General features: G+C 39.4%; 1 protein-coding gene across 4 annotated transcripts in view; it reads right to left on the bottom strand.

The window, feature by feature from the left end:
- The window catches only part of trpm7 (transient receptor potential cation channel, subfamily M, member 7), a 94,930-nt gene that overhangs the window by 39,237 nt on the left and 39,329 nt on the right, over positions 1 to 16,364 (bottom strand). For all 4 annotated transcript variants that reach the window (XM_049483356.1, XM_022687043.2, XM_022687044.2 and 1 more), the window contains exons 8-19: positions 16,041 to 16,215; positions 14,120 to 14,243; positions 12,914 to 12,986; positions 11,941 to 12,041; positions 8,749 to 8,883; positions 7,471 to 7,524; positions 7,108 to 7,248; positions 5,250 to 5,381; positions 3,834 to 4,111; positions 2,904 to 3,132; positions 920 to 1,072; positions 562 to 705 (exon numbers count right to left, since the gene is read on the bottom strand). In XM_049483356.1, the coding sequence (XP_049339313.1) occupies positions 562 to 705; positions 920 to 1,072; positions 2,904 to 3,132; positions 3,834 to 4,111; positions 5,250 to 5,381; positions 7,108 to 7,248; positions 7,471 to 7,524; positions 8,749 to 8,883; positions 11,941 to 12,041; positions 12,914 to 12,986; positions 14,120 to 14,243; positions 16,041 to 16,215 (1,739 nt within the window). The remainder of the gene's footprint in view (positions 1 to 561; positions 706 to 919; positions 1,073 to 2,903; positions 3,133 to 3,833; positions 4,112 to 5,249; positions 5,382 to 7,107; positions 7,249 to 7,470; positions 7,525 to 8,748; positions 8,884 to 11,940; positions 12,042 to 12,913; positions 12,987 to 14,119; positions 14,244 to 16,040; positions 16,216 to 16,364) is intronic.

Below are 16,364 nucleotides of genomic sequence, written 5' to 3'. Positions count from 1 at the left end.
CATTTAGACAAAACATTTCTATTCTTCATAAATAGTATTGATTCTAACTGAGGTGTTCTGCCATATATGTCATTCTTGCCCACTGTAATGTCTTATGAGGGCTGAGTCATGAACACTGACCACAACTGAGAAAAGACAGGACTAAATATCTTTAGATGTTATTATTGGGTTCTTTGTCCCTTTCTAAGCATTCGAGAGAATAACAGGTAATTTGTTTAAGAATTAAAGCCAAAACGCTGTTGAGTCGTGCAGAAATTCAATGACCCAAAGTACACAAGCAGTTCTACCATACAATCATTTTAAATCAAGGTTTTTAACACCACAATGCAAATAATATTTAAGATGAGCAGTGAAATTAGAATAAAATACATATGATGAATGAGCAGGCGACTTCAGTTTCTCAGTAAGTTTAGTGTGTGTGTGTGTGTGTGTGTGTGTTTGTGTGTGATTATCTCACTGATGCTATCACCTTCACTAACACCTGACCTCACACCTGAGCTAGCACTGATGGAAAACAGCCTGGAGCCACAAACACAGGCGCAGAGCGTGGGAAGGCAGTACCGTGTTGGTCCAGAACTTGACGATGGGGGCGTGGTAGAAGGCATGAAACTTGCGCATGATTGGCAGACGTCGTGAACGTGTCACAACCTCGGTTTCATGCTTCACCTCCACATGGTCATTTATTCGAGTCTCCTTAAACACATCCTATATGTAGACACACACACAAAGAGAAAGGTCATGAGAACTATTTTTTTTTCACTGATAATGTTGTTGAAATACATCAATATCTAATTCATTCTTTTTATTTCCCCTGATACCAATCAGGGTTTTTTTCTGCTTTACCATGTAACAGTGCACTACTGTTTTATTTCAGAAATTTTAGGAGAGACTGTAAGAGTGAGTGTGTTTGGGAACGTACCATCTGAATGTCGTCGGGATTCTGCAGGTTGTGCTCACTGTCCTCCATTGTCATTTGATGGGCATCCTGAGACTGGGGTATATGTGCCATCTCCGCTTTACTCTTATACTCCAGAGCCAGGATCGCAGGAGGCACCAGGATACTCAGGATCACCTACACACAGAGACGCACGCACAGACACAGACGCCCATGCACAGACACAGAGATGCAGACGCACAGAGAAGCACACGCGCACAGAGATGCACATGTTCACAGAGATGCACGCACACACAGAAAGTCACACACATACACACACAGACAGACGCAGACAGAGACGCACAGAGAGATCCACACATAGACACGGACGCCCACGCACAGACACAGAGATGCAAACGCACAAAGAAGCACACGCGCACAGAGACGAACATGTGCACAGAGATGCACGCACACACAGAAAGTCACACACAGACACACAGAGACGCAGACATGCACAGAAAGTGACAAACACAGAGACGCACACAGAGAGAGAGAGGCGCACACAGAGAGAGAGAGGCGCACACAGAGAGAGAGAGGCGCACACAGAGAGAGAGAGGCGCACACAGAGAGAGAGAGGCGCACACAGAGAGAGAGAGGCGCACACAGAGAGAGAGAGGCGCACACAGAGAGAGAGAGGCGCACACAGAGAGAGAGAGGCGCACACAGAGAGAGAGAGGCGCACACAGAGAGAGAGAGGCGCACACAGAGAGAGAGAGGCGCACACAGAGAGAGAGACAAAAATATGCAATGTATATGGAAACTGTAGTATAAGAAAATTACATCTAAAGTATGGTAAGCCACAGATTTGCTCCAAACTATGCAGAAAAGTATGTGGAATTATTTAGTTAACAAAAAAATGTTAAACAAACCCCTGGTAGAGTCCCCTGGAATTCAGGCTTTCAGTTAACAGCTTGAATTTCTTGTCTCTTAATGTGTTTGAGAGCATCAGTTGTAAAGTAGTAAAGAGGTAGAGTTACATGTGTACAGTGAATAGCTCTATTTGAGTAATGTTCTAATACATATTATGAGAAGAACTACTCAACTAATTAAAGAAAAAAAATAATTGAACTTTCCTTAATTTCTTAATCTGCAACTTTCAAGAACTTTAAAAGTGTCCTCAAGTCAACAAAGACCATCAAATATTTTAGGATGAAACTGGCACTCATCAGGACCACCCCGGGAGAAGAAGACTGAGACGTACCTCCAGCTTTAGAATCCACAACTAAACAGCTCCCCAGATAAGAGCACCTAAATGCTTCACAGAGTATTTTGGTTTGTTTAACACTTTTAAGTCACTACATGATTCGTTGTGTTTTCCTTCGTATACAGCTTTGAAAAAAAATCAGAGACCACTTTAGTTTCTGAATCAGTTTCTCTGACTTTGCTATTTATAGGTTTATGTTTGAGTAAAATGAACATTGTTGTTTTATTCTATAAACTTCAGCTAGCATTTCTCCCAAATTCCATATAATAATATTATCATTTAGAGCATTTATTTAAAGAAAATGAGAAATGGTTGAAACACCAAAAGATGCAGAACTTTCAGACCTCAAATAATGCAAAGAAAACAAGTTCATATTCATAAAGTTTTAAGAGTTCAGAAATCAATATTTGGTGGAATAACCCTGTTTTTAATCACAGGTACAGGTAATCACTTGGCATCATGTTCTCCTCCACCAGTCTTACACACTGCTTTTTATGCTGCTTTACTCTTGGTGCAAAAATTCAAGCAGTTCAGTTTGGTTTGATCATGCATCTTCCTTCTGATTATATTCCAGAGGTTTTCAATTTGTTAAAATAAAAAAAAAACTCATAATTTTTAAACGATCTCTTATTTTTTTTAGAGCTGTATATTTCTGCTGTAATCATTAAAATATTTGGTTTCCTACAATAGTCCTTATTCTGAATGTGTGTTTCTCAACCACTGAACTGCACTGAGGGTTAGTTTGATCTGGCTGAAGTTTTGCACCTTGTACCAGGAGTTTTTGCGCATGTTGAGCCGTTCCATCCACATGTCGGACAGCAGCATCTGCGTGCAGGTGTGAGCCACAAAGGGCCGCAGGCGAGACGACACGGCCAGCTTTAGACACGTAGAGTTACTCCAGTTCTTCAGCTCATACGTCAACAACTTCATTGACATCAGCTCGTCCTGACGGAACGACTGCTCCAACAGATCCACAGCCAGCGTACCAAATTCACTAAACACAAACACATGAAATTGAAATTATAATTCAGAGAAGAATGACAACACTATTTTACCAAAAGTATCCTGTGCTCATCTGAATTGCTGTGTTTGGTAATGTGAGGTTTGGATGGAGCTGGATGGAGGTGTGTGGTGATTGGTGTAGTGACTCTGCAGAACTCTTGGTGCACTCTGCTCCTCAGCATCCGCTGACCCCGCTCTGTTATTTTACACTGTCAGAGCACAGAGTCTCTGTCCTTCTCAGTCTCTGCCACTGTGTTGTAATATCACTGACAGTTGGCTGTGGAATATTTAGTAGTGAGTAGTGAAGAAATTTCACGACTACACTTGTTATACAGGTGCTGCATCCTATCACTGTACCACAGTGCTGCAGTTCACTGAGCTCCTGAGAGCAGAGACCTATTCTTTCACTAATGTTTGTAGTTTTGTAGCTGCTTGGTTTTATACACCATGATATGACATTGTAGCCTCTGCTGTAGCCCGGGCTCAGCTCTGTCTGTGCTCGCAAGTTTGAATCCCCACTCATGCAGCTTTGCCATCATCTGCCAGCGCAGAGAGAGTAAAATTGGCCCTGCTCCCTCCGGGTGGGTGAATGACGCTCTCTCCCTGCATCACTAAAAAGGGGGTGATGTCAGCAGCACAAGGCGTCTGTGAGCTGATGTATCAGAATCAAGTGAATAAGTGAATAAGACTTACTTAGAGTATTCTTTAAGCTCTTCAGATGTGTCATCCACCACATCGCTCTTTTTGGCTTCGTAGCACATGGAACGGCAAAGTTTGCAGGCCACCAGGGCTTTGGCCATGGACTCCTCTCCGTGCTGCCAGAAGAACAGAGACATCTTCTGCCTCTTCATCAGCACGGCCCACACCAGCAGCTCGTTAAACGGGTACGGGAATCGACGCGTCTCAGGATCATCGATATCCACCACTTCTTCCCTGCTGCGCTTCTGCTGCAGATCACTGGACGATTCCAACTGACGAGACATAGACAGAGCAATTTAGTGAACACAGAGCAGCTGTGTGCTAATGTAGGATATACCCACAACAGCACCAACAATATATTAGCAGCTAAAGAGTTCACCAGATATTAAAAACCCACTTGTTTTACATGTGCAGGGATTATATTTTCTGCAGTAACTCATAACATAATCAGGACGTATCGTAAGATCTAAAGGAAACATGCTGAGCTTAAGCACTGACAGCACACAGCAGACCTTCTGTCAGTATGCTCTTGTTTGAACTGTGTGGTACCATAATCATGGTAACCTGTGTGGCCTGTAGCCTCCAAACCTGCCCACCGCCAATCCCTCAGTCCCATTTCCACACCCCAGGTTACCAGGTATAGAACACAACAGCAACTAACAGTGTGCTTTAGACATGTAAATGGGTGAGCTGGCTACTTTTTCTTGCGAAAAAGCTACAAACATCACTGAGCTTCAGTAAGGTTTGCTAACCATAGCTATGAAATTTCACCACCACAACAAGCGTATAATGGATGAGATTTAGCCTTTTCAGTATACGAATTAAAGAACTGAGTGGTTTTTCATGCAGCTAGTATTAGAAGTAGCTAGCTAAAGTGATCTGAATGGTTTATGCTGGTTAACAAGAGCAGTTTACTATCTGACAGAAACTAATGTGACAGAAATGTACAACAGAATCCAAAAGTGAGTATGAACTCTAAATCCAGAGTGTTTCCTTTCAAAGTTATATCATATTCATGACTTTATAATGTGTGCACAATAAAAAGCCAACTAGAGGAGTCAAAAACGTAAAGAAGAATAAACTTGTCTTTAATAAAATGCTTTTATTTAAACAAAAGGCATGTCTAAAGCTCATATATCACATTTTTACATTAAATTGTGTCTTATTCAAACTGTAGTGTGAATGGGTGGAGCTAAGCTGCTGTAGGCTGAACACCGAACAGGCCGGTAAATATAAACATATTGGTTTTCATGATATCCGACCTTCAAACCCTCAATATTTACCAGAATATTAACATTTGTGGGAGTTTTCTCCTCTGAAAAAACCTAAATAGACATAATCAGTTATTTCCTTTGTATATTTACAATATTCTGATTTTGTATATTAAAAACACACAAAGACTTTTTCTACCTTTGGTTTGTAGGGCTGTGCGGTTTTGATGAAGTGGTTGTGTCTGGTTTTCTCTTTTTTATCAGCCTGGATGCTGAAGGGCTCGTGGTTTTTCCTCAGGGGAAGACCACTGGACGGGGCACGACCCGATCGCTACAACAACAGGACAGTCATTACACACGGGCACAACATGAGCAACAGAGAAACACAATACTCTAATTTGATATGATCAAAATGTAAAGAATATATATAATATTATATAACTTTGATATAAATATATGAACAGTATAAAAGCCACGGCCTGTGGTGTAGCTTCATCATCACACACTGGCACTGCCAGGCTATGGAAGTCTATAGTGTTCAAATTAGACCAAATTTTATAGTTTAATTTCTCTTTATTCACCTAAAATAAGAAATAAAATGAGAAAGACATTCACACATACCAGAGTTTTTTTTCAATAGATTATATACTTTATTACATGATAAATTACATGAATAGCTATTATAGCAATTAATCGCTGCAATTTGTTGCTCTGTAATAATAAAATATACCAACCCTGCTTAAAATGAGATGCAAATATTAAGAGAATTTAGATGTTTGACCATGCTTTGATTAAAATGTACTAATTAAAGCCAAAATAAAATAAAACATAAATAATATTCTTTATGGTATTTAAGTATAAGCATATGAGCTGGCCTGAGGACTTTCATTATGAAACCCTCAATAGCAGATTAGCCATAATGGATAACAGTTCATGCTAACAGTTTTCACAGTTGATTTTTTTCACAGTTGAATTTTTTAAAAACAGGTCGATGTATTTGTGCTGGTTAGATTAGTAGGTTCTGTGGTTTGAAACACAGTGCTGTGAAAAAGTACATTTACATTTACACTTTTTTAGATTATCAAAGAAAACTTTAAAATCAAACAAATGTAACCTAAGTTAATATAAAAAGCATCTTTAAAATTATGATTTCATTTATAAAGAGAAAAAAAATACCCAAACCAGTCTGGCCCTTTGTAAAAAGTGTTTGCCTTGCTCCCCATATATTATCTGCGATTAATTACACTTTTTGGAAAGCTACTAACTACTAACCACAACCAGGTCTGATTACTACCAGACTTGTAGAATCAAGAAATCACTTAAATAACAGAACCTGTCTGACAACATGAAGCAGATAAAAGATCTCAAAATATCAACACATTAGGCCCCAATCCGAAGAAATTCAAAAACAGATAAGAAAATAATGTCTTTGATCATCGATTAAAAACACGGAACACTGGTGAACCTTCCCAGGAGTAGCTGGCCGAATTAAACTATTCCAAAAGGGCATGGACAACTCATCCAGGAGGTCACAAAAGAACCCAGAACAACAATTAAAGAACTGCAGGATCTCACTTGCCTCAGTTATAGTCAGTGTTCAAAAAATGTTTATTATTATTAAATAATTATGTGGTATTGCACCTCGAACTTGCTCTCTCTCACAAGAGAAGGGGAACCGAGCTGAAAGCCGACCCCAAAATCAGCAAATGCTCCATCTTTTAGTGGTTGGTCTAATGAGCATATGGTAAAAAAGACTTTGTGTGTCAGAATATTAGCACCAGCTCTGTTGATCTGAATTCCTAAAAACCTTCTGTTCTGTTTTAAACTGATTTGCTCTGATCTGCATTCTTTTTCCTGTTCAGACTTATTCAGACTGTCCTGCACTTTTAAGTGATTTCTGCTTCAACGAACCAGACTACAGTTCAGACTCAGCGGACTACAGTTAAAATACAGTTCGTAAATAAACATAAAAGCATGTTAGTGATAAAACAGTGTACCAGAAGGAACAGAGGACACTGCACTAACTTTCCAACACAGTAGCGTGAGTGTGCGTTTACCCGATTGTTGCCGTGGAGATTGTTGTAGATTATTCTGAAGCGTTTTCGTGTGTAGTTGCAGCGATAAGTCCCGCCCATTAGATACTCAATAACCAATCCCACATCAATTAGTGTGATTTTGTAGTTAGGTGGGAGATTTCCCTGCAAACACAACAACAAACAACAGGAACAGGAACAAAGTAACAATTAGTTACTCAGAACAAAGAGTAATAAAGATTAATGTACATAATTAAATATCTAATTAATGTCCTCCTACACCATAATAATAGTTCACCATCATCGCCATCGTCAACATAATCATCATCATCATCATCACATACAAGTAAATGCATATTAAATGTCTGGGGAATGAAGGTGTTCTACCTGTTTGACATCTCTGACCAGCTGAAAGAGGTTTGGGTTTGTTGGTGATTGTTTCTGGAGAAAAAGACAAATATTACTACATTACATGCAAATAATCCAGACCACAAACACTCACACCCCTGACCTTAAGATTACTTAATAACTGATTATTTAAATTTCTTAAATGTACATTACATTATGTAGCTATTTTTTATTTATTTATTTCCCCCATTTTTTCCCCAATGTAGCACAGCCAATTACCCAACCCACTCATTAGGACTCCCCCTATCACTAGTGATGCTCCAACACACCAGGAGGGTGAAGACTAACACATGCCTCCTCTGATACATGTGAAGTCAGACTCCGCTTCTTTTCGAGCTGCTGCTGATGCAGCATTGCCGAGCAGCATCAAAGCGCTAACGTTTGGAGGAAAGCGTAGCGACTCGGTTCAGATACATCAGTTCACAGACGCCCTGTGCTGCAGACATTACCCAAGCAGTGATTTGGGGAGAGAGTGCCCTCTACTCACCCGGAGGGAGCAGGGCCAATTGTGCTCCCTCTGAGTGCCAGCAGCTTGATGGCAAAGCTGCATGAGCGGGGGTTCAAACCTCGGACCTCGCGCTTGTAGTGGCAGCGCTTTAGTGTGTACCAAAACTACAATATAAAAAAAAAAGTTATTAAAGTCACGCTCTATAGGAAGAGTTGGGCGACTGGTTTGTAGTACCAGAATAAAGACAGCAGATAAATGGCAGATGTTTTCCTTTAGGTCCATTCAACTTTATTTTGCTACAACAGCGCAGAATATTTACAAGTGAGCACAAAAAGAAAAAGAAAAAACTTACATCATTACAGGTGTGTTTTGGGCATAAAGGGAAATGAATTAGCCTGCAACTTGCCATTCCTTTTCAGGACTAGGTGTGCTCTGATTTTGGCAGATTGCTATTTTAACAGTGCAGCACTACAGAGGAATCTTACTCTCACACTGTGATGGTGTGAAATGGACAGTTAGTCAAGTCTAGTGGCGCAGGGTGGAAGAAGGGGCCCTAAGAATTTGGTGTAAAACAGAAAAATCTGTGTTCTTTTTTTTTTCCATGTGTCTTTTATATAAATTCATCAGAAAGGTGTTTTGGTGTTTCTGAAATTCCCACCACTATCAAACTGTCAGCTGAAGCTTAAAATGACATTAATTCCGTTTTAATTCCAACACATAGATTAATGAAAATAACAACTACTTTAAAAAAAATATATATATTACCCCCCGCTCTAGTGAAAGAGTGTGGTGTGTGTGTGTATACATACCGTGTTATAAAGCTCCTCTAGTCTTGAGATTGTGAGGAATCGGTGCATGCTGACACCATTCTCTATTAGCAGCTTCACAAAATCCACTCGGTCCATCACTAATGCATCCAGCATGGCCTGCTCCAGAGAGTCCACCTACACACACACACACACACACACACACACTTCACACTTTGCATTGAATTGACTTTGGCTTTTTAAGACCTTTTTAAAACCTCAATAAATATAATTTAAAACCAAAATGAAGTCATAATTTCTTTAGTTCTCTCCTGGGTAACATTAGTATGCTAGCTAACTCACCGCTAATGTCAGCCCGCTTCTGCTAACCTTAGTTCTATCCCTGGTAACATTAGCTAGCTAACTTTAGCTGGCAAAAGTTAGTATGTCAGCTAGCTTGCCGCTAAATTTAGATTGTTTGCTAGCTTGCCGCAAAAGTTAATATGTTAGCTAACTCGCCGCTAATGTTAGCCAGCTTTCTGCTAACCTTAGTTCTATCACTGGTAACGTTAGCTAGCTCGTTTAAGCTAACTAAATTTAGTATGTTAGCTAGCTTGCTGCTAATGTTAGTTAGCTTGCTGCTAACGTTAGTATCTAAGTTCTAGCCCTGGTAACGTTAGCTAGTTCGCTTTAGCTAGCAAAAGTTAGTATGTTAGTATGTTAGCTAGCTCGCCGCTAAAGTTAATATGTTAGCTAACTCGCTGCTAATGTTAGCTAGCATTCCGCTAACCTTAGGTCTATCCCTGATAACATTAGCTAGGTCACTTTAGCTAGCAAAAGTTAGTATGTTACCTAACTTGCAGCTAATGTTAGCTAGCTTTCGCTAACTTTAGTTCTATCCCTGGTAACGTTAGCTAGCTCGTTTAAGCTAACTAAATTTAGTATGTTAGCTAGCTTGCTGCTAATGTTAGTTAGCTTGCTGCTAACTTTAGTATCTTAGTTCTATCCCTGGTAACGTTAGCTAGTTCGCTTTAGCTAGCAAAAGTTAGTATGTTAGTATGTTAGCTAGCTCGCCGCTAAAGTTAATATGTTAGCTAACTCGCCGCTAATGTTACCTAGCATTCCGCTAACCTTAGGTCTATCCCTGATAACATTAGCTAGGTCACTTTAGCTAGCAAAAGTTAGTATGTTACCTAACTCGCAGCTAATGTTAGCTAGCTTTCGCTAACTTTAGTTCTATCCCTGGTAAGGTTAGCTAGCTCGTTTAAGCTAACTAAAGTTAGTATGTTAGCTAGCTTGCTGCTAACTTTAGTATGTTAGTTCTATCGCTGGTAACATTGGCTAGTTTGCTTTAGCTGGCAAATGTTAGTATGTTAGCTAGCTCGCCGCTAAAGTTAATATGTTAGCTAACTCGCCGATAAAGTTAGCTAGCTTTCCCCAACATTAGTTGTTAGCTAGCTCGATTAAGCTAGCTAAAGTTAGTATGTTAGCTAGCTTGTTGCTAAAGTTAATATGTTAGCTAACTCGCCGTTGATATTAGCTCTCTCCCGGATCAGATGTTTACAATAGACCAGTGTTTTCCACCTGCATTAAATGCACCATCTAAAAATGTAATACCAACAGCAAATTTACTGTAAATTTAAGACAATTTCAGACTTTTATTACTAATTTTAAGACTTTTTAAGGACCCACAGGAACCCTGTATGAGATTATATCATTGGTACTCAGATTAGTTAGTTAAAAACAGCTGTACTGAGCTGTCTGATACTTTGTGTGCTCTGTCAGAACCCAACAACTGAGGAAAAAACACAAATTCTGCCTTCTGTCTGTAAATAAATGGAGTTTCAGTGTGTGTGGCCTGGTAAACAAAGGGCTTCAGCAGTTTCCACAAATCCTTGCCCCTGATAATACTGTATACTGCAGTACAGTATGACAGGGTAAAAATAGTGTATATGTTTCGAGAAAATATTTATTTACATAAAACTTATGATTCTTTAGGAAATTACTGGACTAAATTCTGAAGGTTTTGATATAATCAAGATTATTTAAGAATGCATCATTTTCTTTCATTCGTTTTAGTAAAATGTGTCCAGAAATGAATCAATTTAATTACTGTTCTTCCAGAAATGTTCAGAATTGATTTTTTTTAGGATAAATATTTTTGATTTATTACATTTCTATAAGATACATCTATAAGAAACTCCTAAAGACTAAGCTCTTCAAAGAGCACTTACTCTCCTAACACCTCTAACTAACAAATTAACTACTGCTAAAATCATGCTCTCCCTCCTTTCCTCCTCTATACACTAAAAAACAGAGGTACGATATAAGTATTTTCTCATACTCATAATTTTTCCCTCAAAGGTATAATATTGGTCTTTACAGGGTCATATGTGTTCCCTCTTAAGTACAAAGTTTTTCTTAAAAGCAGAAAGTACAGATTTGTCCCATTTATTCAGCCAAAATTTATGTTCGTTTTTCTGTGTCACTGTCCTAATAAACAATATATATTTTATATATTCCTTTTTTTATTTATTTAATAGCCAAACAATTGTGGATAATCAAGTTCTTGACACATATTCAGTAGATGATTAAGTTTATAATCTTTACTGGTACAAAAAACATGAGTACACAAAAACACCTTAACCGAAAGGTACTGTATTGTATCTCAATATAAGGTAAGCCTCAGCAACAAGCAATGTATTCTACCATTGTATTTTTTTTTCTGTACTTATTTTTCTTAGTGTGTATCCCATTATTACCCTTTTGGCCTCTTTCATGCATTGTTCAATTTTTTGCCTTGGATTTTTATGTCCTGTATTGCTTATATTCTTCTTCATTAGTTAGTTGCACTGGACAAATGCGTCCACTAAATGTACTCTAATGTAATGTAATGTAATGTAATGCATTCTTAAAAAAATTAACACTGAGCGGAGTGCTGTGACTAAAGGAACGTTTTACACAGTACTGAAATACAGACAGTAAAAAAAGCATTTATTTTAGAACAGGCTTTTATTTTGGACATTCTCTACTGAACGGTGCTGTAAATGTATTTGAACATTCAGTTGAATATTTAGACTGATACTCCAGCATGTCTGACGGTGGGGGTTCAGGCTGACCTCTGGAAGAGCTGTAAGGTGTTTTTAGTGAACACAGAACCTCAGCAATATGATCCCTCACGGGAGTTTAAATTTCCACTGTTTTAACAGAGGTGACGGGGTTTAAACACACACACACTTACCCACACACACTTACCAGTAACTTCTGTCCGTAAACAAACACGTGATCTTTGGCAATGTCCACCCTGTCCCACGCCAGTGTTAGAACCAACTGGTCAAACGCAGACGCATCAGTGCCTGCATTGAGAAACACGCACACACACACACACACACACACACTCAAAAGGTATGTCTCAACAGTTGTTGATACTGTAAGCTAAAGTTGCCCATCTATAACGACCTAATGACTCATCTTTGACCTTCTCGCACACACTTAAAACCCTGCAGAGAGCTAATCAGTTTTCTGACCCATACTTGTAGAGAGACAAAGTTCTCAGACTTTCTCTTTAGAGTTTCTCTTTAGAAACTCTCTCTCTCTCTCTCAGCAGCTACACTTTCACTGACTTCCTGAGTAAGTAGTAAACCATTAAGGGACGGTTTCTCCAGACAGAGATTAAGAAGAGTCTAGGACTATGAAGAACTCTAAATGGGGATTAACCATTAAAATAAAAATATAGTCTATGACTACAGTTGTCACGGGTCAATACCATAATTACCACTTTCAATATGATAACTGACTAAATCTTAATCTTAACAATGATACTGAAATGATGCCACGACAAAAACCTAATCAGAAACATCAGACATGTAGTTCTTAGTTCAATTTTTATCTATTATTCCATTCGGAATAATAGATAAAAATTGAACTAAGAACTAAAAATGATATATTTGTGTTAACAAAAACAAAAAACCTTTGTGAATAGAGTCTTAGTTACCTAGAAAACCCTAAACTGCCTCCTGGAAACGACACCCAGTCCTCTGACACACTGTATTTTTTGCACTATAAGGCGCACTTAAAATCCTTAAATTTTCCCAAACATTCATCAGTGCGTCTTATAATCTAAAAATGCAAAAACTATTCAGAACAACGGTCAACATTCAATAAATATGAACAAAAATGATCAAACCAATGAAGACATACACAAACCTTCAGCAGCGTTAAAACATACCTTTTAGCAGAGCCTTTAGAATGGCCACATCAATGTCCTGATGGTCCTCTGAGCCAACGTGGAACACAGTGATCTACCATTATAAAAGAGAAATACACATAAATTCACAATATACAAAATAAAACGTAAAATGTATGCTGCCCATAGTTCCTTACTTGCCAGTTCTATATCTACAAAGTATTAAGACTAGATTTTGGGCCGTTGCCAAAAGTATTTGATTGCATTCAGCAACCAAAGCATTAGTGAGGTCAGGATGTTGGATGGTCACCACACCACCTCATCCTCAACTTCCCAATTCATCCCACTCCAAAGTTCTGTATGAAGCACCATTATTACAGAAAACACAGTTACACTGATCCACAGTTTAATACTGGAGAGCTTTATACCCTTCTAGCTCTCACCTGACATTAGGCAGGGTTCCAATAGATTAATCTTGATGTTATTGGAAACACAACTGTTCTTGTCATTGACTTTTAGAAGGGGTGTCCACAAACATTTAGACCTATAGTGTACAGCTCCAGTCCAAAGTTTGGACTAAATTAAGTGTTTTGCATTATTTTAAAATGTTCCACACAACATATGGAATTATTTAGTACAGTAAACAGTAGGTCAGCAAATCCAAAATGTTTTAAGAACTTCAAGAAAGCATCCTCAAGTGCATTCACACAGACCATCAAAAACTTTATGATGAAACTGGCTCTCATCAGGACCGCTCCAGGAAAGGAAGAGTGAGTTAACAGCTCACCAGATAAGAGCAGCTAAATGCTTCACAGAGTATTTTAGTTTGTTTAACACTTTTAGGTTACTACATGACTTCAATATTCATTTACAATGTAGGGAAAAATAAAAATAAAAACAGTGAAAGAAAAGGTGTGTACCAATCATTGACTGGTACCATAAAAAACCCACCCATTTAATCTACAGCAGTTTAGCCCCACCCATTCCGTTCATATAGCAGTTCTCTAGAGTGTTTAAAAAGATAACTAATTTCCATATATCAATTATATTCAATGCATAAACTTATTCTGAGAGGCAAAAAGCTTGAAAACGGACAGTTAATAGTGTAAAATGTATAATTATACTTATTACTCTTTGAAAGAATGCTGTACTATGAGCAAGTTCAACAAACGTATGTCCAAGACAGGGTTGTGCAGGGATGCACTGATATGTAAACTGTGTGTGTGTGTGTGTGTGTGTATGCATTACCAGCTCTTTGTTCTTCATGCACTCCATCAGAGTCTGAAATAGGTGCACAGCATCATTCTGACTCAGGTTGAAGGTTTTTTTGACCGTTGCAATGATGTCAGTCTCAACACCGTCTGGAAGGCCACTGTGAGGTCACACACACAGAGACAGAGACAGTCAGACAGACACGCAGACAGAGACACACGCAGACAGACACACACACAGAGACAGACAGACAGACAGACAGACACACACACGCACAGAGAAAGACACACACAGACAGAGACACAGACAAACAGACAGACCCACACAGGCAGAAATACACACAGAGACACAGACAGACACACACACGCACAGAGAAAGACACACACAGACAGACACACAGACAGACACACAGACAGACACACAGACAGACACACAGACAGAGACAGACAAGCAGACAGAGACACACACAGACACACAGAGACAGACAGGCAAAGACAGACAGACAAAGACAGAGAGACAAAGATAGACACACACACACAGACAGACACACACAGACACACACAGACAGACACACAGACAGACACACAGACAGAGACACACAGACAGACACACAGACAGACACACACAGGCAGAAATACACACAGAGACACACAGACACAGACAGACACAGACAGACACACACACACACAGACAGACACACACAGACAGACACACACAGACAGACACACACAGAGATGCACAGAGACACACACACACACTCACACACAGACAGACACATACAGACAGAGACACGCAGACAGAGACACGCAGACACACACGCAGACAGAGACACACGCAGACAGAGACACACGCAGACAGAGACACACGCAGACAGAGACACACGCAGACAGAGAGGCACACAGACACAGAGGCACACAGACACAGAGGCACACAGACAGACAGACACAGCATGAGAGAATGCAGGGAGGTGGCAATACAAACGTCTGTTTAAACGCCTGTGTTCAAACTTCTGTCTGTGTAAGGAGTGTGTGTGTGTGTGAGAGAGTGTGTGTGTGTGTGTGTGTGTGTGAGAGAGTGTGTGAGAGTGTGTGTGTGTGTGTTATTTTCCCAACATATCTATAAACAGTCTAATTATGGTGTTCACATTCACAGTGTTATTTTATGAATGGCAAAAAAGGCTCATGTTGTTTAACAAGCAGTTTAAAGTGACAGTTCAGCAAAACGTCAAATTCATGCTCTCAGCGTCTTCTTCTGCTGCTGCTGTATTTAGACATGTGATGGAATTCTCTACATGTTTACAGATAACAGTGTCCAAAACACAGTTTCCATATTTTGCTACAATACCAGCATAACCTTACTACTATTCAGCTTCTATTTCACACCATCACACCTACAGACGAGGTCAATCAGTTGATGAGTTTCTGGTGTCTGAAGTTTGCTTGAGTAGGTCAGTTCTGCAGCTAAAAGGCTAAAGTAAATTGTATATGTGGTTTAGGAAGCAGGTTAATTCACAAACACATGCAATCTCTGTTTTTATTTATTACAGAATTTAACACTGGATATTTTTTTCTTTTTCAGATCATTCTCTGTAAACTCTAGAGATGGTTGTGGGTGAAAATCCCAGTAGATCAGCATCAGTTTCTGAAATACTCAGATCAGCCCGTCTGACACCAACAACCAACCATGTAATTTTCAAAATCACTTAAATCACCTTTCTTCTCCATTCTGATGCTCTGATGGTTTGAACTGCAGCAGATCATCTTGGCCGTGTCTACACGCCTAAATGCATTGAGTTGCTGCCATGTGATTGGCTGATTCCACATTTGCTTTAATGAGCAGTTGGACAAGTGTACCTAACAAAGTGGCCGGTGAGTGTATGCTTTTATATGACATATGTCTATAATTTATACCCTACTTTTGAACATCTGAACAGTTACGCTGTGTGTGTGTCACTGACCCGTCGTCCTCGGTCTGTTTGTGGACGAATGACAGTATATCCGCAGCTCGGCCGGTTCCCTCACACACCACCACAGGTACAGGGGGGTTCTCCTGCAGGTACTCCAGAACCGTCAGGATTACATTTGGACCACCTTCAAAGATCAGAGCCACCACTGGCACTCCCTGACCAATACCTGCATGTGCACACACACACAAATGCATACTTTAAGCACTTTAACTTAGTTACAAACTTAAGTCAATTTAACCCTTTCAGACTTTGCATCCATATATTGCATCACATATTTTTTTTTCACGTTCTGTTGCACAAAACAATAATTAAGGT

This window comes from Astyanax mexicanus, chromosome 9 (genome assembly GCF_023375975.1).
Source record: "Astyanax mexicanus isolate ESR-SI-001 chromosome 9, AstMex3_surface, whole genome shotgun sequence".
In the NCBI taxonomy this organism is placed as follows: domain Eukaryota; kingdom Metazoa; phylum Chordata; class Actinopteri; order Characiformes; family Acestrorhamphidae; genus Astyanax; species Astyanax mexicanus.
The sequence above is the reverse complement of the archived record's forward strand: the minus strand, read 5'-3'. Positions and strand labels throughout refer to the sequence as shown.